Consider the following 24,988-nt stretch of genomic DNA (forward strand, 5'->3'; position numbering starts at 1 on the left):
GACATCATTCATATGCATGACTATTGTTGTTATTTGATGTTGATCACAGTCATGTGACATCATTCATATGCATGACTATTGTTGTTATTTGATGTTGATCACAGTCATGTGACATCATTCATATGCATGACTATTGTTGTGTTATTTATTTGATGTTGATCACAGTCAACTAGCAAGCAAAAATAATGCTATTTGACAGTTTAGCCACACCGCCCCCTGGGGGCCACACATCTACAAGACATTCATTCCTGATAAATAACATTTCATGTCATTTATTTGAATTTGATGGAATTGGGGGTTAAATCACCAAAATAATTCCAGAGCGCGGCCACCGCTGCTGCTCACTGCTCCCCAGTTTTACATAAACAAACAGTTGTATATTCATAAATAGAAAATGTTGAAGAGCGAAAGGGTCTAGGCTGAAGTTGAACACTTAAATACATTCACATTTATATGTAGATGATGTATCAGGACAGATCCATTAAGAGTTTGAGCAGAAATATGTCAAATAGGAATGAACTTTACACAATAAGACATTAACAAAATGATGTGTCACATGAATGGCTTTTGAAGTAATACCTTTGTGACATGAAAAAAACACAAGTAATGTAAAAAAAAAAAAAGATGGTGTTTGGCTAATGAAGATGAAGTCTAATAAACAAGCTTTGTTCTTCTCTTGGTTCAGTACAACAGTTTGGCAAACAAAAATAAAGAGGAGTGACACCTCTCACATCGAATACACAATTTTCGCAGCCTGCGTTCAGTTGGATGAGGTAACGAAACATTTGAGCTAGTATTGATGTTATTTGAACACTGATACAGTTAAATAAAGGAGGAGGAAACAAGTTGTGACAACACATCACCTGCTGCAAAACATCAAATAGTTTTCTGTATACTTTTAGTGTGGGGACAATATTGTCCACACCTGTCTCCATCTAAACACAGCAGCGTCTCTTAAACACACGACGGGAAGCGAAGGAAATGAGGTTAAACCAAGTGCTTGACTCCGTTTACTCCGAGGGGACATTTCTGGAGCAAAGTCTGTGTAGTTGGTCCGCCATGTGCGCATGTGCCTGACTTCCTGTTGCCTAAAATGCATTCATAAATGATTTTTTTTCCGCTAATTAAAACATTAGACTGTATTACTAACTGTCCAAAATATTTGTCATAGTGCTTTTAATGTTTTATACATTTGACTAAATATTCCCATCCTGCTTTTAGTGATTGTTATATTAATACATATTTCCCATCATGCCTTCTGCTCCAGGAGATACAAGAGGTAGGCCTTCATCATCATCATGTTGACATTATTTCATGTCACCAAACAACATATTCATTTAGTTGTTTAATTGTTGTTAACTACATTCATGTCGTTGTTTACTAGTTGTTACCTACATTCATTTAGTTGTTAACTACATTCATGTCATTGTTTACTAGTTGTTACCTACATTCATTTAGTTGTTAGCTACATTCATGTCATTGTTTACTAGTTGTTACCTAAATTAATTTAGTTGTTAACTACATTCATGTTGTTGTTTACTAGTTGTTAACTACATTCATTTAGTTGTTCACTAGTTGTTAACTACATTCATGTAGTTGTTTACTAGTTGTTAACTACATTCATTTAATTGTTTACTAGTTAACTACATAATTTTGTTGTTTACTAGTTGTTAACTACATTAATTTAGTTGTTTACTAGTTGTTAAATGCATTAATTTAGTTGTTTAGTAGTGGTTAACTACATTCATTTGGTTGTTTAGTAGTTGGTAACTACATTCATTTAGTTTGTTTACTAGTTGTTAACTACATTCATTTAGTTGTTTACTAGTTAAGCACATTCATTTAATTGTTTACTAGTTAACTACATCATTTAGTTGTTTACTAGTTGTTAACTACATTCATTTAGTTGTTTACTAGTTGGTAACTACATTCATGTAGTTGTTTAGTAGTTGGTAACTACATTCATATAGTTGTTTACTAGTTGGTAACTACATTCATGTAGTTGTTTACTAGTTGGTAACTACATTCATGTAGTTGTTAATTACATTAATTTAGTTGTTTAATAGTTGTTAACTACATTCATGTAGTTGTTTACTAGTTGTTAACTACATTCATGTAGTTGTTAACTACATGAATGTAGTTGTTTACTAGTTGTTAACTACATTCGTTTAGTTTTTTACTCGTGAACTACATTCATTTAATTGTTTACTAGTTGTTAACTACATTCATGTAGTTGTTAACTACATTCATGTAGTTGTTTACTAGTTGTTAACTACATTTGTTTAGTTGTTTACTCGTTAACTACATTAATTTAGTTGTTTACTATTTGTTAACTACATTCATTTGGTTGTTTACTAGTTGGTAACTACATTCATTTAGTTGTTTACTAGTTGTTAACTACATGCATTTAATTGTTTACTAGTTGTTAACTACATTAATGTAGTTGTTTACTAGTTGGTAACTACATTCATTTAGTTGTTTACTAGTTGGTAACTACATTATTTTAGTTGTTAACTACAGGGTTCGTATGTGGGCTTAAAAACCTTGCAAATGCTTGGTTTTTAATATTGTATATATGACCTTCACAGTGCACACAAATGACATATGACCTTCACAGTGCACACAAATGACATATGACCTTCACAGTGCACACAAATGACATATGACCTTCACAGTGCACACATATGACCTTCACAGTGCACACAAATGACATATGACCTTCACAGTGCTAACAAATGACATATGACCTTCACACTGCACACAAATGACATATGACCTTCACAGTGCACACAAATGACATATGACCTTCACAGTGCACACAAATGACATATGACCTTCACAGTGCACACAAATGACATATGACCTTCACAGTGCACACAAATGACATATGACCTTCACAGTGCACACAAATGACATATGACCTTCACAGTGCACACATATGACCTTCACAGTGCACACAAATGACATATGACCTTCACAGTGCTAACAAATGACATATGACCTTCACACTGCACACAAATGACATATGACCTTCACAGTGCACACAAATGACATATGACCTTCACAGTGCACACAAATGACATATGACCTTCACAGTGTAAACAAATGACATATGACCTTCACAGTGCACACAAATGACATATGACCTTCACAGTGCACAAAAATGACATATGACCTTCACAGTGCACACATATGACCTTCACAGTGCACACAAATGACATATGACCTTCACAGTGCTAACAAATGACATATGACCTTCACAGTGCACACAAATGACATATGACCTTCACAGTGCACACAAATGACATATGACCTTCACAGTGCACACATATGACCTTCACAGTGCACACAAATGACATATGACCTTTACAGTGCTAACAAATGACATATGACCTTCACAGTGCACACAAATGACATATGACCTTCACAGTGCACACAAATGACATATGACCTTCACAGTGCACACAAATGACATATGACCTTCACAGTGCACACATATGACCTTCACAGTGCACACAAATGACATATGACCTTCACAGTGCACACATATGACCTTCACAGTGCACACAAATGACATATGACCTTCACAGTGCACACGTATGACCTTTACAGTGCACACAAATGACATATGACCTTCACAGTGCACACAATTGACATATGACCTTCACAGTGCACACAAATGACATGACCTTCACAGTGCACACAAATGACATATGACCTTCACAGTGCACACAAATGACATGACCTTCACAGTGCACACAAATGACATATGACCTTCACAGTGTAAACAAATTACATATGACCTTCAAAGTGCACACAATTGACATATGACCTTCACAGTGCACACAAATGACATATGACCTTCACAGTGTAAACAAATGACATATGACCTTCAAAGTGCAGACATATGACCTTCACAGTGCACACAAATGACATATGACCTTCACAGTGCACACAAATGACATATGACCTTCACAGTGCACACAAATGACATATGACCTTCACAGTGCACACAGACATATGACCTTCAAAGTGCAAACAAATGGCATGACCTTCACAGTGCACACAAATGACATATGACCTTCACAGTGCACACAAAGGACATATGACCTTCACAGTGCAAACAAATGACATATGACCTTCACAGTGCACACAAATGACATATGACCTTCACAGTGCACACAAATGACATATGACCTTCACAGTGCACACAAAGGACATATGACCTTCACAGTGCAAACAAAGGACATATGACCTTCACAGTGCAAACAAATGACATATGACCTTCACAGTGCACACAAATGACATATGACCTTCACAGTGCACACAGACATATGACCTTCAAAGTGCAAACAAATGGCATGACCTTCACAGTGCACACAAATGACATATGACCTTCACAGTGCACACAAAGGACATATGACCTTCACAGTGCAAACAAATGACATATGACCTTCACAGTGCACACAAATGACATATGATCTTCACAGTGCACACAAATGACATGACCTTCACAGTGCACACAAAGGACATATGACCTTCACAGTGCAAACAAATGACATATGACCTTCACAGTGCACACAAATGACATATGACCTTCACAGTGCACACAAATGACATATGATCTTCACAGTGCAAACAAATGACATGACCTTCACAGTGCACACAAATGACATATGACCTTCACAGTGCACACAAATGACATATGATCTTCACAGTGCAAACAAATGACATATGATCTTCACAGTGCACACAAATGACATATGACCTTCACAGTGCACACAAATGACATGACCTTCACAGTGCACACAAATGACATATGACCTTCACAGTGCACACAAATGACATGACCTTCACAGTGCACACAAATGACATATGACCTTCACAGTGCACACAAATGACATGACCTTCACAGTGCAAACAAATGACATATGACCTTCACAGTGCACACAAATGACATGACCTTCACAGTGCACACAAATGACATATGACCTTCACAGTGCACACAAATGACATATGATCTTCACAGTGCAAACAAATGACATATGACCTTCACAGTGCACACAGACATATGACCTTCAAAGTGCAAACAAATGGCATGACCTTCACAGTGCACACAAATGACATATGACCTTCACAGTGCACACAAAGGACATATGACCTTCACAGTGCAAACAAATGACATATGACCTTCACAGTGCACACAAATGACATATGACCTTCACAGTGCACACAAAGGACATATGACCTTCACAGTGCAAACAAATGACATATGACCTTCACAGTGCACACAAATGACATATGACCTTCACAGTGCACACAAAGGACATATGACCTTCACAGTGCAAACAAATGACATATGACCTTCACAGTGCACACAAATGACATATGACCTTCACAGTGCACACAAATGACCTTCACAGTGCACACAAAGGACATATGACCTTCACAGTGCAAACAAATGACATATGACCTTCACAGTGCACACAAATGACATATGACCTTCACAGTGCACACAAATGACATATGACCTTCACAGTGCACACAAATGACATATGACCTTCACAGTGCACACAAATGACGTATGACCTTCACAGTGCAAACAAATGTCACCATTGTCACACTAGTTAAGTACATGTATTTCATTGCAACTACCACACTACTAATAAAGACTACTAGTAATTATCACTACCATTATAACTACAACTAAGCGGTACAAAATGGATGGATGGATAGTTCAACATTGTCACACTAGTTAAGTACATGTATTTCAATGTAACTACCATGGTACTAATAAAGACTACTAGTAATGATGACTACTATTATAACTACTACTAGTTCAACATGACCGCACTATTTAAGTACATGTATTTCATTGCAACTACCACACTACTAATAAAGACTACTAGTAATGATGACTGCCATTATAACTACTACTAGTTCACCATTGTCACACTAGTTAAGTACCTGTATTTCATTGTAACTACCATGGTACTAATAAAGACTACTAGTAATGATGACTACTAATATAACTACTACTAGTCCAACATGATCACACTAGTTAAGTACATGTATTTCATTGCAACTACCATGGTACTAATAAAGACTATTAGTAATGATGACTACTAATATAACTACTACTAGTCCAACATGATCACACTAGTTAAGTACATGTATTTCATAGCAACTACTATGGTACTAATAAAGACTATTAGTAATGATGACTACTATTGTAACTACTACTAGTTCAACATGATCACACTAGTTAGGTACATGTATTTCATTGCAACTACCATGGTACTAATAAAGACTATTAGTAATGATGACTACTAATATAACTACTACTAGTTCAACATGATCACACTAGTTAAGTACATGTATTTCATTGCAACTACCATGGTACTAATAAAGACTACTAGTAATAACTACTATTCATTCATTCATACAAGTGTGGCCTAGTGGCCTGTTGATGTACTGCAGCCTTTTCATCAAACTCAATGTGTGATGATGATGGTGATTAGTATGATGGTGATGATGATTAGTATGATGATGAGGATGATTAGTATGATGATGATGATGATGATTAGTATGATGGTGATGATTAGTATGATGATGATGGTGATGATTAGTATGATGATGATGGTGATTAGTATGATGGTGATGATGATTAGTATGATGATGAGGATGATTAGTATGATGATGATGATGATGATTAGTATGATGGTGATGATTAGTATGATGATGATGGTGATGACGTATGATGGTGATGATGATGATTAGTATGATGATGGTGATGATTAGTATGATGATGATGATGGTGATGATGTATGATGGTGATGATGGTGATTAGTATGATGATGGTGATGATTAGTATGATGATGATGGTGATGATGTATGATGGTGATGATGGTGATTAGTATGATGATGGTGATGATTAGTATGATGATGATAATGGTGATGATTAGTATGATGATGATGGTGATGATGATTAGTATGATGGTGATGATGGTGATTAGTATGATGATGAGGATGATTAGTATGATGATGATGGTGATGATGATTAGTATGATGATGATGATTAGTATGATGATGATGGTGATGATGTATGATGGTGATGATGATGATTAGTATGATGATGATGGTGATGATGTATGATGGTGATGATGGTGATTAGTATGATGATGGTGATGATTAGTATGATGATGATGATGGTGATGATTAGTATGATGATGGTGATGGTGATTAGTATGATGATGATGGTGATGATGATTAGTATGATGGTGATGATGGTGATTAGTATGATGATGAGGATGATGATTAGTATGATGATGATGGTGATGATGATTAGTATGATGGTGATGATGATGATTAGTATGATGATGATTATTAGTATGATGATGGTGATGATGATTAGTATGATGGTGATGATGATGATTAGTATGATGATGATGGTGATGATTAGTATGATGATGATGATGGTGATGATTAGTATGATGATGATGGTGATGATTAGTATGATGATGATGATGGTGATGATTAGTATGATGATGGTGATTAGTATGATGATGATGGTGATGATGATTAGTATGATGGTGATGATGGTGATTAGTATGATGATGAGGATGATTAGTATGATGATGATGGTGATGATGATTAGTATGATGGTGATGATGATGATTAGTATGATGATGATGATGGCGATGATTAGTATGATGATGGTGATGATTAGTATGATGATGATGGTGATGATGATTAGTATGATGGTGATGATGGTGATTAGTATGATGATGAGGATGATTAGTATGATGATGATGGTGATGATGATTAGTATGATGGTGATGATGATGATTAGTATGATGATGATGATGGCGATGATTAGTATGATGATGGTGATTAGTATGATGATGATGGTGATGATGATTAGTATGATGATGATGATGATTAGTATGAAGGTGATGATGATGATGATGATGATGATGATTAGTATGAAGGTGATGATGATGATGATGATGATGATGATGATTAGTATGAAGGTGATGATGATGATGATGATGATGATGATTAGTATGATGATGATGACTAAGTGTGTGTTGGTCCTACAGTTGGAGGTGAAAGTCCAACAGGGCGAGCGAGACTTTGAGAAGATTTCTGGAAGTATTCGCCGAGAAGTGGGACGCTTTGAGGTGAGGCGCTTTAGTCACATTAGTCACCTACTTCCTAGTAACATGTCACCTACTTCCTAGTAACATGTCACCTACTTCCTAGTAACATGTCACCTACTTCCTGGTAGCATGTCACCTACTTCCTAGTAACATGTCACCTACTTCCTAGTAACATGTCACCTACTTCCTGGTAGCATGTCACCTACTTCCTAGTAACATGTCACCTACTTCCTAGTAACATGTCACCTAGTTCCTAGTAGCATGTCACCTAGTTCCTAGTAACATGTCACCTAGTTCCTAGTAGCATGTCACTTAGTTCCTGGTAACATGTCACCTACTTCCTAGTAGCATGTCACCTACTTCCTAGTAACATGTCACCTACTTCCTAGTAACATGTCACCTAGTTCCTAGTAGCATGTCACCTAGTTCCTAGTAACATGTCACCTAGTTCCTAGTAGCATGTCACTTAGTTCCTGGTAACATGTCACCTACTTCCTAGTAGCATGTCACCTACTTCCTAGTAACATGTCACCTACTTCCTAGTAACATGTCACCTAGTTCCTAGTAGCATGTCACCTACTTCCTAGTAACATGTCACCTACTTCCTAGTAACATGTCACCTACTTCCTAGTAACATGTCACCTAGTTCCTAGTAGCATGTCACCTACTTCCTAGTAACATGTCACCTACTTCCTAGTAGCATGTCACCTAGTTCCTAGTAACATGTCACCTAGTTCCTAGTAGCATGTCACTTAGTTCCTGGTAGCGTGTCGCCTAGTTCCTAGTAACATGTCACCTACTTCCTAGTAACATGTCACCTAGTTCCTAGTAACAACGGTGTGTGCAGAGGGAACGTGTCAACGACTTCAAGAAGTTCTTCATCAAGTACTTGGAGGTCCTCGTGAGTACACAACAACAGGTAATACAGTACACACAACAAGTAATACAGTGCACACAACAAGTAATACAGTACACACAACAAGTAATACAGTACACACAACAAGTAATACAGTACACACAACAGGTAATACAGCACACACAACAGGTAATACAGCGCACACAACAGGTAATACAGTACACACAACAAATAATACAGTACACACAACAGGTAATACAGTACACACAACAGGTAATACAGTGCACACAACAAGTAATACAGTACACACAACAAGTAATACAGTACACACAACAGGTAATACAGCACACACAACAACAGGTAATACAGTACACACAACAACAGGTAATACAGTACACACAACAACAGGTAATACAGTACATACAACAACAGGTAATACAGTACACACAACAACAGGTAATACAGTACACACAACAACAGTATAATATAATATAATAAAGTACAACAACAAGTAATAAAGTACAACAACAAGTAATACAGTACAACAGGTAATAAAGTACACAACAACAACCACAAGTAATAGAGTACAACAACAAGTAATAGAGTACAACAGCAAGTAATAGAGTACAACACCAGGTAATACAGTACAACAAGTAATACAGTACACAACAACAACAAATAAGTACAACAACAAGTAATACAGTACACAACAACAAGTAATACAGTACAACAACAGGTAATACAGTACAACAACAGGTAATAGAGTACAACAACAAGTAATACAGTACAACAACAAGTAATACAGTACAACAGGTAATACAGTACAACAACAGGTAATACAGTACAACAACAAGTAATACATTACACACAACAACAACAACAACAAGTAATACAGTACACACGAAAAGTAATACAGTACACACAACAACAAGTAATACAGTACACAACAACAACAAGTAATACAGTACACAACAACAACAAGTAATAGAGTACAACAACAGGTAATACAGTACACACAACAAGTAATACATTACACACAACAACAACAAGTAATACAGTACAACAACAGGTAATACAGTACAACTAGCGTTTAGGTAATAGAATACTACAACAAGTAATAGAGTACAACAATAAGTAATACAGTACAACAACAAGTAATAGAGTACAACAACAGTTAACACAGTACAACTACAGGTAATAGAGTACAACAACAAGTAATAGAGTACAACAACAGGTAATACAGTACAACTGCAGGTAATAGAGTAAAACAACAAGTAATAGAGTACAACAACAAGTAATAGAGTACAACAACAGGTAATACAGTACAACAGGTAATACAGTACAACAACAAGTAATAGAGTACAACAACAAGTAATAAAGTACAACAACAGGTAATACAGTACAACTACAGGTAATAGAGTACAACAACAAGTAATAAAGTACAACAACAAGTAATAAAGTACAACAATTAATACAGTACAACTACAGGTAATAGAGTACAACAACAAGTAATTGAGTACAACTACAGGTAATAGAGTACAACAACAGGTAATAGAGTACAACAACAAGTAATACAGTACACACAACAAGTAATACATTACACACAACAACAACAAGTAATACAGTACAACAACAGGTAATACAGTACAACTAGCGTTTAGGTAATAGAATACTACAACAAGTAATAGAGTACAACAATAAGTAATACAGTACAACAACAAGTAATAGAGTACAACAACAGTTAACACAGTACAACTACAGGTAATAGAGTACAACAACAAGTAATAGAGTACAACAACAGGTAATACAGTACAACTGCAGGTAATAGAGTACAACAACAAGTAATAGAGTACAACAACAAGTAATAGAGTACAACAACAGGTAATACAGTACAACAGGTAATACAGTACAACAACAAGTAATAGAGTACAACAACAAGTAATAAAGTACAACAACAGGTAATACAGTACAACTACAGGTAATAGAGTACAACAACAAGTAATAAAGTACAACAACAAGTAATAAAGTACAACAACAATTAATACAGTACAACTACAGGTAATAGAGTACAACAACAAGTAATTGAGTACAACTACAGGTAATAGAGTACAACAACAGGTAATAGAGTACAACAACAAGTAATAGAGTACAACAACAGGTAATAGAGTACAACAACAGGTAATACAGTACACAACAACAGGTAATACAGTACAACAACAAGTAGTACAGTACAACAACAAGTAGTACAGTACAAAAACAGTTAACACAGTACAACTACAGGTAATAGAGTACAACAACAAGTAATTGAGTACAACTACAGGTAATAGAGTACAACAACAGGTAATAGAGTACAACAACAGGTAATAGAGTACAACAACAAGTAATACAGTACAACATCAGGTAATAGAGTACAACAACAGGTAATACAGTACACAACAACAGGTAATACAGTACAACAACAAGTAATACAGTACAAAAACAGTTAACACAGTACAATTACAGGTAATAGAGTACAACAACAAGTAATAGAGTACAACAACAGGTAATACAGTACAACTACAGGTAATAGAGTACAACAACAAGTAATAGAGTACAACAACAGGTAATACAGTACAACAGGTAATACAGTACAACAACAAGTAATAGAGTACAACAACAAGTAATAAAGTACAACAACAGGTAATACAGTACAACTACAGGTAATACAGTACAACAACAAGTAATAAAGTACAACAACAAGTAATAAAGTGCAACAACAATTAATACAGTACAACTACAGGTAATAGAGTACAACAACAGGTAATAGAGTACAAGTACAGGTAATAGAGTACAACAACAAGTAATAGAGTACAACAACAAGTAATAAATTACACAGGTGACTAGAAAGTAGTTGATGACACAAACGTCGTACAGGTCATCAAATACTGGGAGGCCTTCTTACCAGAAGCCAAGGCCATCTCTTAAACACAGCGACCCACAATGCACCTGGGCACTTCAGCACTTCCTGTCGGCCTCTTCTTCCTGCTCACAAGATGGCCGCCCTTTGATTCCTGTCACCTGACCAAGGTGGAGAAGGCCCCGCCCACTGATGACATCATTGTAAAGCTAGCATGCTAGCCCACTTGGAGAATGCTAACTAGCGAGCGTTAGAATCATTGCTGCTAGCATGACATGCTAACACTCTGTTAGCTCTTCTTTTACTTTTTCTACTTTTAGTTTTACTTTAAGTTTTACTTTTAGTTCTACTTTTAGTTCTACTTTTAGTTTTACTTTTAGTTCCACTTTTAGTTTTACTTTTAGTTTTACTTTTAGTTGTACTTTTAGTTTTACTTTTAGTTCTACTTTTAGTTCTACTTTTAGTTTTACTTTTAGTTCCACTTTTAGTTTTACTTTTAGTTTTACTTTTAGTTCTACTTTTAGTTTTACTTTTAGTTCTACTTTTAGTTTTACTTTTAGTTCTACTTTTAGTTTAACTTTTAGTCCTACTTTTAGTTCTACTTTTAGTTTTACTTTTAGTTCTACTTTTAGTTTAACTTTTAGTCCTACTTTTAGTTCTACTTTTAGTTTTACTTTTAGTTCTACTTTTAGTTTTACTTTTAGTTCCACTTTTAGTTTTACTTTTAGTTCTACTTTTAGTTCTACTTTTAGTTCCACTTTTAGTTTTACTTTTAGTTTGACTTTTAGTTCTACTTTTAGTTTTACTTTTAGTTCTACTTTTAGTTTAACTTTTAGTCCTACTTTTAGTTCTACTTTTAGTTTTACTTTTAGTTCTACTGTTAGTTTAACTTTTAGTCCTACTTTTAGTTTTACTTTTTGTTCTACTTTTAGTTTTACTTTTAGTTCTACTTTTAGTTCTACTTTTAGTTCTACTTTTAGTTTTACTTTTAGTTCCACTTTTAGTTTTACTTTTAGTTCTACTTTTAGTTTTACTTTTAGTTCTACTTTTAGTTCTACTTTTAGTTTTACTTTTAGTTCCACTTTTAGTTTTACTTTTAGTTCTACTTTTAGTTTTACTTTTAGTTTTACTTTTAGTCCTACTTTTACTTCTACTTTTAGTTTTACTTTTAGTTCTACTTTTAGTTTTACTTTTAGTCCTACTTTTAGTACAACTTTTAGTCCTACTTTTAGTACAACTTTTAGTCCTACTTTTAGTTTTACTTTTAGTTCTACTTTTAGTTTTACTTTTAGTTTTACTTTTAGTCCTACTTTTAGTTTTACTTTTAGTTCTACTTTTAGTTTTACTTTTAGTTTTACTTTTAGTTCTACTTTTAGTTCTACTTTTAGTTGTACTTCCACTTCTTTGTGCACTTTTTCTCTCTTGAAAAGAAGTGCTAGGCTAACAAGCAGCTAGCTATGTGTGAGGTGATTGAAATGAAGGACATTTGAATGATTTTTCATTTGATTTGATTCCAACTTTGAACTATAATAATTTTTTTTATGTTTGCCAATCATGAAAATATTTTTTTTATGTTTAGTTTTGAAAAATGACAATTAAAGAATGTTTTATCATCATTTTTCACTTCTTCATTCTTTTGTTACAACTTAGGCTTAGTACATGCTAACATTGACCTTTTCATGCTTCCTAGTATAGTACATGCTAACATTGACCTTTTTATACTTAGTAGTATAGTACTGTACTATACTACTAAGTATAAAAAGGTCAATGTTAGCATGTACTATTAGTACGGGTGTTTGTATGTATATTCACCAGGATATAAAATAGATAACTCGCACTGATCTTAACCACAATAACCTTGAATCTGTGTGGGCGGAAATCAAATTTAAAAACGCTAAGCTGGTACTAATAGGGACTGTTTATAGACCCCCTAATCAGTGATTTCTATGGTGCTCTCGAGGAGTGCTTGGCTGGTGTAGACAACGTGGAGAAAATTATAACTGGAGATCTGAACACAGATATTCAACGCAGAGATGCGCCTGTCTTCAAATTTTACAGCAAGCTTTGTAATCGGCACAGTCTCTCCCAACTAATAACACTACCTACAAGGGTGTGTGATTCCACCCAATCAACCATAGATCTCATTCTCACATCAGACCGGCCTAACATAAGAAAATAGTGGGGTCATGATCTGTGGTCTTAGCGACCACTATCTAACCTTCTGCACCCGTAAAATAGCTAAACCCAAAGCCAACAGCCACATAACAGCTCAATCCAGATCCCTTAACCCTTGTGTGGTGTTCATATTGTTGTTACTCAGCCAGTGTTTGTGGGTCTGATGGACCCGTTGCATTTTGTGGCTTTTAATGCCTCACAATCAAACACTTTTATGTTAAAATACTGAACAAGTGTTTACCTTATCCCAAAAAACATGTGAAGTGAATTATATTTATATAGCGCTTTTCTCTAGTGACTCAAAGCGCTTTACATAGTGAAACCCAATATCTAAGTTACATTTAAACCAGTGTGGGTGGCACTGGGAGCAGGTGGGTAAAGTGTCTTGCCCAAGGACACAACGGCAGTGACTAGGATGGCGGAAGCGGGAATCGAACCTGGAACCCTCAAGTTGCTGGCACGGCCACTCTACCAACCGAGCTATAGCGCCCGGCTGGTAAAGGAATACATTGTCTCCGGACTTCCCCCCACATTCGACCCATACCAGTTTGCTTATCGCCCTAACCGCTCCACAGAGGACGCCATCTCCTCTGCACTCCACCTGAGCTTAGAACATCTGGAAGGAAAGGACACACACGTGCGGATGTTGTTCCTGGACTTCAGCTCAGCATTCAACACCATCATCCCGCAGCACTTGGTGAGCAAACTGGCCCCCCTTGGATTCAGTACCCCCGTATGCAACTGGCTGCTTGACTTCCTCACAGACAGACCCCAGTCTGTGAGAGTGGTCAACAACACCTCCAGTGCCGTCTCCCTGAGCACCGGCTCCCCCCCCCAGGGCTGCGTCCTGAGTCCACTGCTGTTCACGTTGATGACTCATGACTGCTGCGCCAGGTCCACTACTAACCACATTGTGAAGTACACAACAGTAGTGGACCTCATCCGTGACAACAACGACATGGACTACAGGGAGGAGGTGAAACATCTGGTGGACTGGTGCAGAACCAACAACCTGGTCCTGAATGTCAACAAGACCAAGGAGATCATCGTCGACTTCAGGAAGCACCAGTCCAGCCACACTCCACTCTTCATCATCGGCACAGCGGTGGAGATAGTAATACGCACCAAGTTCCTGGGGGTGCAGATAACTGACAATATGACCTGGTCCCTAAACACCGGAGCTCTTGTAAAAAGAGCTCAGCAGCGCATGCACTTTTTGCGACGGATGAAAAGAGCCCAGCTCCCTCCCCCCATTCTCACCACGTTCTACAGAGGCACTATAGAGAGCCTACTGACCAACAGCATCTCTGTCTGGACTGGACCTGCAGTGCCTCAGACTGGAAGTCTCTCCAGAGAGTGGTGAGGGTGGCGGAAAAGATCATCTTTTGATCTTTTTGCCATCTCAGGAGATGGCAAAAAGCCGCTGCCTGACCAGGGGCCGTACTTATCAAGCTTCTCAGAATGACTCCTAAGAAGTCTGCTAAGAGTTGACTTAAGAGTAAATAAATTCTTGGCTGAAAGCTGCACTTAAAAGTTAGTTATCAAGCGTCTTACTCACACTTTCAGCGAAGTGTAGGACTGAATCTTAAGTGTCACACTCAGAGCTGAATTACGACATTACTATGTGCCGTAAACGCAATTTTAGGTGACGTCATTTCTGTGTCCATAGAAATGACCAATCACGGAAGGGAATCCGTTGTCTAAGAATAAAGAAATATCTTGGAAATATTGAAGTGGACAATGGGAGTGTATATTTTGACAATAAACTACAAAATAATACAAAACAAACTAGTCCCCGCCGGCACTCACGCTACCGCTCCCTCTCTTCTCTCGCCCACACACTCACTGACGTCACTCACCTCACGGCCACACACATACGCTACTGTCATAACATTTTCTTTCCAATTCATTAATTAGGCAACTAATTTGAAACTGGTGTGGGTGGCTCTATATATACTAGCCCACTGCAGACACATGCAGAAATCAACATGGAATCGAAAAGTATTAAATCTGTGACAAAATTAATACCCGCTCTGTCTAAACGATACCGTTTGATCAGCTGCTCGTCATCAAACAAATCCAGAACATCGTTCCGCTTCGCGCACGTCTCTCTCGCCTCAGTGCCATCCCCTGCTGGCAACTCCTAACCACTTAAGACACCTCTGAAGGTCTCTTAAATATCGTGGAGAGTAGGAGTGATTCTTAGACTTAAGAACGTTGATAAAAAGCTTTTATTCTTAAGTTTGAGAGTAGGACTACATTTCGCAAATTCTCAGGACTTAAGTGTAAAATGGCACTCTAAGAAGCTTGATAAGTACGGCCCCAGGGCTCAGGAAATGTGCAGAGACTCCTCCCACCCCCACCAAGGACTGTTTTCACTGCTGGACTCTAGAAAGAGGTTCCGCAGCCTCCGTAGCAGAACCTCCAGGTTCTGTAACAGCTTCCCTCAGGCCGTAAGACTCTTGAACGCATCATAATATTCCCCTCAATCCCCCCCCCCCAAAATGGATGAACTGGCTGGAATATAAAGACAATATAACATACATCCATAAACGTAGATGCATATGCAAAAGTGCAATATACTTATCTGTACAGTAATCTTTTTATTTATATCTGCACCTTATTGCTTTTTTACTCTGCACAACCATGAGCTAATGCAACAAAATTTAGTTCTTATCTGTACTGTAAAGTTAAAATTTGAACGACAATAAAAAGTAAGTCTAAGTCTAAGACCCACAAACACTGGCTGAGTAACAACAATATGAACGTTGCATGGAAAATTCTCTGCCAGTTTCTGCATCCCACAGGGATTCTTCTTTTGTGTTTCTGCACCTGCGCTTCCCACACAAGGTTGCAACATTGTTTGTCAACACTGTCTGCTCTCATTTTGTCGCACATTTGACCCTCTGATGTTCTGTGTACCTACACTCTGTCCTCCCCCTGTCTAGGCTGTGTGTATGTGTGCGTGGCTGCGTGTGTGTGATACACAGAACATCAATATCCACACTTCTATTAGCCCCGGAGTGGACCCGAACATCTTATATGTAATAGAAATGTGTAGGGGGGGTGTATGGTGTGTGTTCATTAAATATGTATTCTGATATATGTTCTTCACATAAAATGAGCCAAAGACAGTGAGTCTCAGTTTGAAAAATGTATTAATTGTATCATTTTTCTTTTAATAAAAATCGAAAACGGGTCCCACAGACCCGAACACCACACAAGGGTTAAAAAATACTCCAGTGATAATTTCAATTTAAAAAAGATGAGTGGGACTGGTCCCTTGTGCTCACGAGCAACCTGGTCGAAGATGCCTGGGATCGCTTCAAAACGGCGTTCCTAGCGATACTAAATGATATGGCCCCCGTGAGAACAGTCAGGATCAAAGCCCGCTCTGAACCATGGATGAATCCGGACCTATTAGCTGCCATAAAAGACAGAGACAGAAAATACTCCGAATACCAAAAGTGCAAAACCAAAGTAGATAAACAACCCAATAATAACAACCTCAAATTACTCCTTTCAACTCTCAAAAAGCAATGCAATAAATTAAGAAATAAGACAACCAACCTGACTAAGTCCTTTAAAAAATTACATCCATCCATCTTCTTCCGCTTATCCGAGGTCGGGTTGCGGGGGCAGCAGCCTAAGCAGGGAAGCCCAGACTTCCCTCTCCCCAGCCACTTCGTCCAGCTCTTCCCGGGGGATCCTGAGGCGTTCCCAGGCCAGCCGGGAGACATAGTCTTCCCAACGTGTCCTGGGTCTTCCCCGTGGCCTCCTACCAGTCGGACGTGTTCGCGACAAAATAGAGGAAAACACGAATAAGCCACGTGAACTCTGGAAAATCCTCAACAAGCAGCTTCCTGGTTGCAGTCAGAAACTTAAAACCAGACTCACCAACATCAACATCAGGGAGGGGGACTCCCTCATTACAGACAAAATGGAGGTAGTAAGCAGACTTAACACCTTTTTCAGCAGCATAGCCACAACTCTTGTCAACAAGCTGTCCCACCACTCTGGTCGCTTTGGTGTAGAACACATTAAAGCCTTCTACAGAAAGCTAGGAGTATCCAACGACGATTTCAAATTAGAAATGGTCTCAGCTGATAAGGTGCTTAAAAAATTGAGCGCGCTCCACCCAAACAAGGCCACCGGCCTTGACAATATCCCCTCCAGATTCCTCAGGGACTCTGCCTCCATCATTGCCCCGATCATCACGCACATAATAAACCTATCAATTACTCAAGGCCAAGTACCAAAAGATTTCAAGATAGCAAGAGTAACTCCCCTCTTTAAAAAAGGAAGCAAATTAGAACCTGGCAACTACCGACCTGTTCCTATTCTCAGCTCCATTTCCAAAGTAATGGAGAAAATTAGGGATGTCTGATATTATCGGACTGCCGATATTATCGGCTGATAAATGCTTTAAAATGTAATATCAGAAATTATTGGTATCGGTTTCAAAAAGTAAAATGTATGACTTTTTAAAAGGCCGCTGTGTACACGGCCGTAGGGAAAAGTACAGAGCGCTAATAAACCTTAAAGGCACTGCCTTTGCGTGCCGGCCCAGTCACATAATATCTACGGCTTTTCACACACACAAGTGAATGCAAGGCATACTTGGTCAACAGCCATACAGGTCACACTGAGGGTGGCCGTATAAACAACTTTAACACTGTTACAAATATGTGCCACACTGTGAACCCACACCAAACAAGAATGACAAACACATTTCGGGAGAACATCCGCACCCTAACACAACAAAAACACAACAGAACAAATACCCAGAACCCCTTGCAACACTAACTCTTCCGGGACGCTACAATATACACCCCCCGCTACCGCCTACCCCCCCGTCCCCACCTTAAGGGTTAGGGTTATCACCAGGAAAGATGAGGTCACCTACCTAGGTTACATTCTAGAGGCTAATCTTTCCTGTGATAAAATGGCAACCAAGGTCATCAAAAAGGTCAACCAACGAAGAAGATTTCTCTACAGAATCTCCTCTCTGGTCAACAAAAGCACCATGAAGATTCTGGCGGGAACTCTCGTTCAACCCTTTTTCCATTACGCATGCACCTCCTGGTACCCTAGCACCTCCAAAACCCTCAAATCTAGACTCCAAACATCCCAGAACAAGCTAGTCAGATTACTTCTAGACCTCCACCCCAGATCACACCTCACTCCTACCCACTTCTCCAAAGTGGGCTGGCTCAAGGTGGAGGACAGAGTTAAACAACTTGCACTGAGCCTAGTCTATAAAATCCACTACACCTCCCTGATACCGAAGTACATGTCAAACTACTTCCTTAACGTAAATGACCGCCATAACCACAACACCAGGGGGAGCTCCACTAACCACGTTAAATCCAGATTCCGAACTAACAAAGGTCTTAACTCATTCTCTTTCTATGCCACATCAATGTGGAATGCACTCCCAACAGATGTAAAAGAAAGGGCATCTCTATCCTCCTTCAAAAGCGCACTAAAAGAACACCTCCAGGCAACTTCAACCCTAAACTAACACCCTCCCTTCCACATCCCACCTCCCCGGATTGTAAATAATCAAATGTAGATAATCAAATGTAGATACTTGTTCTTATGCTGTCTGATCTCTCTCTCTGTGTCCACTACTTGCTGTACATATCCTACCAAGTCAGTCCTACACTGTTTCAATGTCCATTTCTCTGATGATGCAATTGTTGATGTCATGTCTGTGTGATCATGTTTTCTTTTAGTCATGTTCGGTTTTGTTTTTGGACTCTTTGTGCACTTTTGTTTGTTTTGTCACCATAGCAACCCATTAGTTTTCACCTGTCATGTCACGCACCTGTTTCACGTTTGGAGTCACGCACCTGTTTTCACTGATCATGTCACTATTTAAGCCTGTCTGTTTCTGTTGTTGGTCCTGGTGACGTCCTCCATCTGTCCATCCATGCCACCCATGATAGTCCTGCTAGCATAGTTCCATGCCAAGTAAGTTTTGTTTATTAATGCCACAGTTAGTGTTTTTGTTTCATTGCTCATAGTTCCTGCCTTTTGTGCAAGTTTTGTTTCATTCCGCCTTGTGCGCACTTTTCGTTTATTCCTTTTTGTAGTCATTATTAAATCATGTACCCACCTTCACGCCACGTATGGTCCAAATCATTTGCACCACGGGACAACAAATCACGCCAAAGTCCTAGTATTGACAGTTGATGACTGAAGTGCTGACACCAACCAAACCTAACCTAACCCCCCCCCCCCCCTCCATATCCCACACCCCGGATTGTAAATAATGTCAATAATTCAATGTATATACTCTGATGATGAACTTGTGTGATGACTGTATTATGATGATAGTATATCTGATAGTATATATCTGTATCATGAATCAATTTAAGTGGACCCCGACTTAAACAAGTGTAAAAACTTATTGGGGTGTTACCATTTAGTGGTCAATTGTACGGAATATGTACTTCACTGTGCAACCTACTAATAAGAGTCTCAATCAATCAATCAATCAATCCTCCCCCAGAAGATTTCTTTGTGATTTTCACATATAAATATTGAAGATCTTTGTTCCTTCTCAACTCTGTGCTAATATTCTTTTCACAAAATACAACCAATAGTACGTTAATGTTAAATCTTACTTGTGAAAAGTCATCCCCCGATTCCTATTTTCAACAGTCCGCTCATTTGAGCAGGAAAACACTGAACACCATCTTTGTTTTCTACCTGTCAACTGTCACTTTAGCATCTTTGTTTTCTACCTGTCAACTGTCACTTTAGCATCTTTGTTTTCTACCTGTCAACTGTCAGTTTAGCATCTTTGTTTTCTACCTGTCAACTGTCACTTTAGCATCTTAGTTTTCTACCTGTCAACTGTCACTTTAGCATCTTTGTTTTCTACCTGTCAACTGTCACTTTAGCATCTTTGTTTTCTACCTGTCAACTGTCACTTTAGCATCTTTGTTTTCTACCTCTCAACTGTCACTTTAGCATCTTTGTTTTCTACCTGTCAACTGTCAGTTTAGCATCTTTGTTTTCTACCTGTCAACTGTCACTTTAGCATCTTTGTTTTCTACCTGTCAACTGTCAGTTTAGCATCTTTGTTTTCTACCTGTCAACTGTCACTTTAGCATCTTTGTTTTCTACCTGTCAACTGTCAGTTTAGCATCTTTGTTTTCTACCTGTCAACTGTCAGTTTAGCATCTTTGTTTTCTACCTGTCAACTGTCACTTTAGCATCTTTGTTTTCTACCTGTCAACTGTCAGTTTAGCATCTTTGTTTTTTACCTGTCAACTGTCACTTTAGCATCTTTGTTTTCTACCTGTCAACTGTCACTTTAGCATCTTTGTTTTCTACCTGTCAACTGTCACTTTAGCATCTTTGTTTTCTACCTGTCAACTGTCACTTTAGCATCTTTGTTTTCTACCTGTCAACTGTCACTTTAGCATCTTTGTTTTCTACCTCTCAACTGTCACTTTAGCATCTTTGTTTTCTACCTGTCAACTGTCAGTTTAGCATCTTTGTTTTCTACCTGTCAACTGTCACTTTAGCATCTTTGTTTTCTACCTGTCAACTGTCAGTTTAGCATCTTTGTTTTCTACCTGTCAACTGTCACTTTAGCATCTTTGTTTTCTACCTGTCAACTGTCAGTTTAGCATCTTTGTTTTCTACCTGTCAACTGTCAGTTTAGCATCTTTGTTTTCTACCTGTCAACTGTCACTTTAGCATCTTTGTTTTCTACCTGTCAACTGTCACTTTAGCATCTTTGTTTTTTACCTGTCAACTGTCACTTTAGCATCTTTGTTTTCTACCTGTCAACTGTCACTTTAGCATCTTTGTTTTCTACCTGTCAACTGTCACTTTAGCATCTTTGTTTTCTACCTGTCAACTGTCACTTTAGCATCTTTGTTTTCTACCTGTCAACTGTCACTTTAGCACCTTTGTTTTCTACCTGTCAACTGTCAGTTTAGCATCTTTGTTTTCTACCTGTCAACTGTCACTTTAGCATCTTTGTTTTCTACCTGTCAACTGTCAGTTTAGCATCTTTGTTTTCTACCTGTCAACTGTCACTTTAGCATCTTTGTTTTCTACCTGTCAACTGTCAGTTTAGCATCTTTGTTTTCTACCTGTCAACTGTCACTTTAGCATCTTTGTTTTCTACCTGTCAACTGTCACTTTAGCATCTTTGTTTTTTACCTGTCAACTGTCACTTTAGCATCTTTGTTTTCTACCTGTCAACTGTCACTTTAGCATCTTTGTTTTCTACCTGTCAACTGTCACTTTAGCATCTTTGTTTTCTACCTGTCAACTGTCACTTTAGCATCTTTTTTTTCTACCTGTCAACTGTCACTTTAGCATCTTTGTTTTCTACCTGTCAACTGTCAGTTTAGCATCTTTGTTTTCTACCTGTCAACTGTCACTTTAGCATCTTTGTTTTCTACCTGTCAACTGTCAGTTTAGCATCTTTGTTTTCTACCTGTCAACTGTCACTTTAGCATCTTTGTTTTCTACCTGTCAACTGTCAGTTTAGCATCTTTGTTTTCTACCTGTCAACTGTCAGTTTAGCATCTTTGTTTTCTACCTGTCAACTGTCACTTTAGCATCTTTGTTTTCTACCTGTCAACTGTCACTTTAGCATCTTTGTTTTCTACCTGTCAACTGTCAGTTTAGCATCTTTGTTTTCTACCTGTCAACTGTCACTTTAGCATCTTTGTTTTCTACCTGTCAACTGTCACTTTAGCATCTTTGTTTTCTACCTGTCAACTGTCACTTTAGCATCTTTGTTTTCTACCTGTCAACTGTCACTTTAGCATCTTTGTTTTCTACCTGTCAACTGTCACTTTAGCATCTTTGTTTTCTACCTGTCAACTGTCAGTTTAGCATCTTTGTTTTCTACCTGTCAACTGTCACTTTAGCATCTTTGTTTTCTACCTGTCAACTGTCACTTTAGCATCTTTGTTTTCTACCTGTCAACTGTCAGTTTAGCATCTTTGTTTTCTACCTGTCAACTGTCACTTTAGCATCTTTGTTTTCTACCTGTCAACTGTCAGTTTAGGCTGCTCGCCGGCTCCTCGTCACCACTTCAAGATGGCGGCCAAATTGCTTGCGTCACAGCAGCCAATGCAGCGTCTACTTATAAGATGTCTATGGTTATAACGTCATTGCAAACACGGCAATCTGTTGCGTCCACTGCAGTTCGCTAACTTATTCATACTTTTTGTCAAGTGATTTTTTTAAGCAGGGTTGCATGAGGTACCTACACATAACGTTACGTTAGTCCATGTATCACACACAGTAACGTTACGTTAGTCAATGTATCACACACAGTAACGTTACGTTAGTCCATGTATCACACACAGTAACGTAACGTTATGGGGTAAGAATAAACTACACAAGAGGTAATAAAAAAGAAAAAAAACAACAACTAAGAATTGAAATAAACAGACTACTATCCAATAAAAATAATAAGCAATCCTGTAGAAAATACAAAATACTGTACAATATACAGAACAAGACAAGAGTACCGAAGTGATAACAATCAGTGTCGGATGTATTGCACTCGAAGGGTAATATTGCACAGTAGGGTATTAGGGTAGGATATTGTATGGGGGTGAATTATTATTATAAGTTAGATTTCAAGATGGTGACAGCTGTGGGAAAGAAGCTGTCTCTGAGTCTGTTTGTTCTGGCTCTGATGCACCTGCAGCACCTGCCCCATGGTAGCAGGTGGAGCAGGTGGAAGCCAGGGTGTGTGCGGTCCTTGGTGATGTTTTTTGCTCTGTTGAGACAGCGGGACTTGTGTAAATCCTTCAGGGAGGGGAGGGGGCAGCCCATGATTGTTTGTGCAGACTTTATGACCCTCTGTATCGCCTGTTTGTCTGCTTCAGTGCAGCTGGCGTACCACGCTGTTATGCAGTACGTCAGCAGGCTCTCGACAGAAGGTCACCATCAGCTGCCTCTCCAGTCTGTTCTTCCTCAGCACCCTCAGGAAGTGGAGTCTCCGCTGGGCCTTCCGGATGACCGCAGTTGTATTTTGGGTCCAGGAGAGGTCAGCAGATATGAGGGTGCCGAGGAACTTGAAGGAGCTGACTCTCTCCACCTCCTCGCTATTGATGTAGAGGTGGGCGGGGTCTGCAGTGTTTTTCCTGAAGTCAAAGATGAGTTCCCTGGTTTTTGTGGTGTTCAGTGCCAGATTATTCACTGAACACCACGCTGATAGTTTCAGAACCTCATCTCTGTATGCAGACTCATCCCCCCTGTAATGGGACCCACCACCGTTGTGTCATCGGCAAATTTGATTATGGTGTTCTCCGGGTGGGCTGGACTACAGTCATGGGTGTAGGTTCTCCCGGTGGGCTGGACTACAGTCATGGGTGTAGGTTCTCCGGGTGGGCTGGACTACAGTCATGGGTGTAGGTTCTCCGGGTGGGCTGGACTACAGTCATGGGTGTAGGTTCTCTGAGTGGGCTGGACTACAGTCATGGGTGTAGGTTCTCCGGGTGGGCTGGACTACAGTCATGGGTGTAGGTTCTCCCGGTGGGCTGGACTACAGTCATGGGTGTAGGTTCTCCGAGTGGGCTGGACTACAGTCATGTGTGTAGGTTCTCCCGGTGGGCTGGACTACAGTCATGGGTGTAGGTTCTCCGGGTGGGCTGGACTACAGTCATGGGTGTAGGTTCTCCGGGTGGGCTGGACTACAGTCATGTGTGTAGGTTCTCCTGGTGGGCTGGACTACAGTCATGGGTGTAGGTTCTCCGGGTGGGCTGGACTACAGTCATGTGTGTAGGTTCTCCTGGTGGGCTGGACTACAGTCATGGGTGTAGGTTCTCCGAGTGGGCTGGACTACATTCATGTGTGTAGGTTCTCCCGGTGGGCTGGACTACAGTCATGGGTGTAGGTTCTCCGGGT

The 24,988-nt window shown here is 38.9% G+C and overlaps 1 protein-coding gene across 2 annotated transcripts in view; it reads left to right on the forward strand.

The window, feature by feature from the left end:
• Window positions 1-12,390, forward strand: part of LOC133632715 (sorting nexin-2-like) — a 32,776-nt gene extending 20,386 nt beyond the window's left edge. For both annotated transcript variants that reach the window (XM_062025320.1, XM_062025321.1), the window contains exons 13-15: window positions 8,103-8,183; window positions 9,010-9,081; window positions 11,932-12,390. In XM_062025320.1, the coding sequence (XP_061881304.1) occupies window positions 8,103-8,183; window positions 9,010-9,081; window positions 11,932-11,982 (204 nt within the window). In that variant the 3' untranslated portion in view covers window positions 11,983-12,390. The remainder of the gene's footprint in view (window positions 1-8,102; window positions 8,184-9,009; window positions 9,082-11,931) is intronic.
• The last annotated feature ends 12,598 nt before the right edge of the window (window positions 12,391-24,988 follow it).

This window comes from Entelurus aequoreus, linkage group LG17 (genome assembly GCF_033978785.1).
Source record: "Entelurus aequoreus isolate RoL-2023_Sb linkage group LG17, RoL_Eaeq_v1.1, whole genome shotgun sequence".
NCBI lineage: Eukaryota > Metazoa > Chordata > Actinopteri > Syngnathiformes > Syngnathidae > Entelurus > Entelurus aequoreus.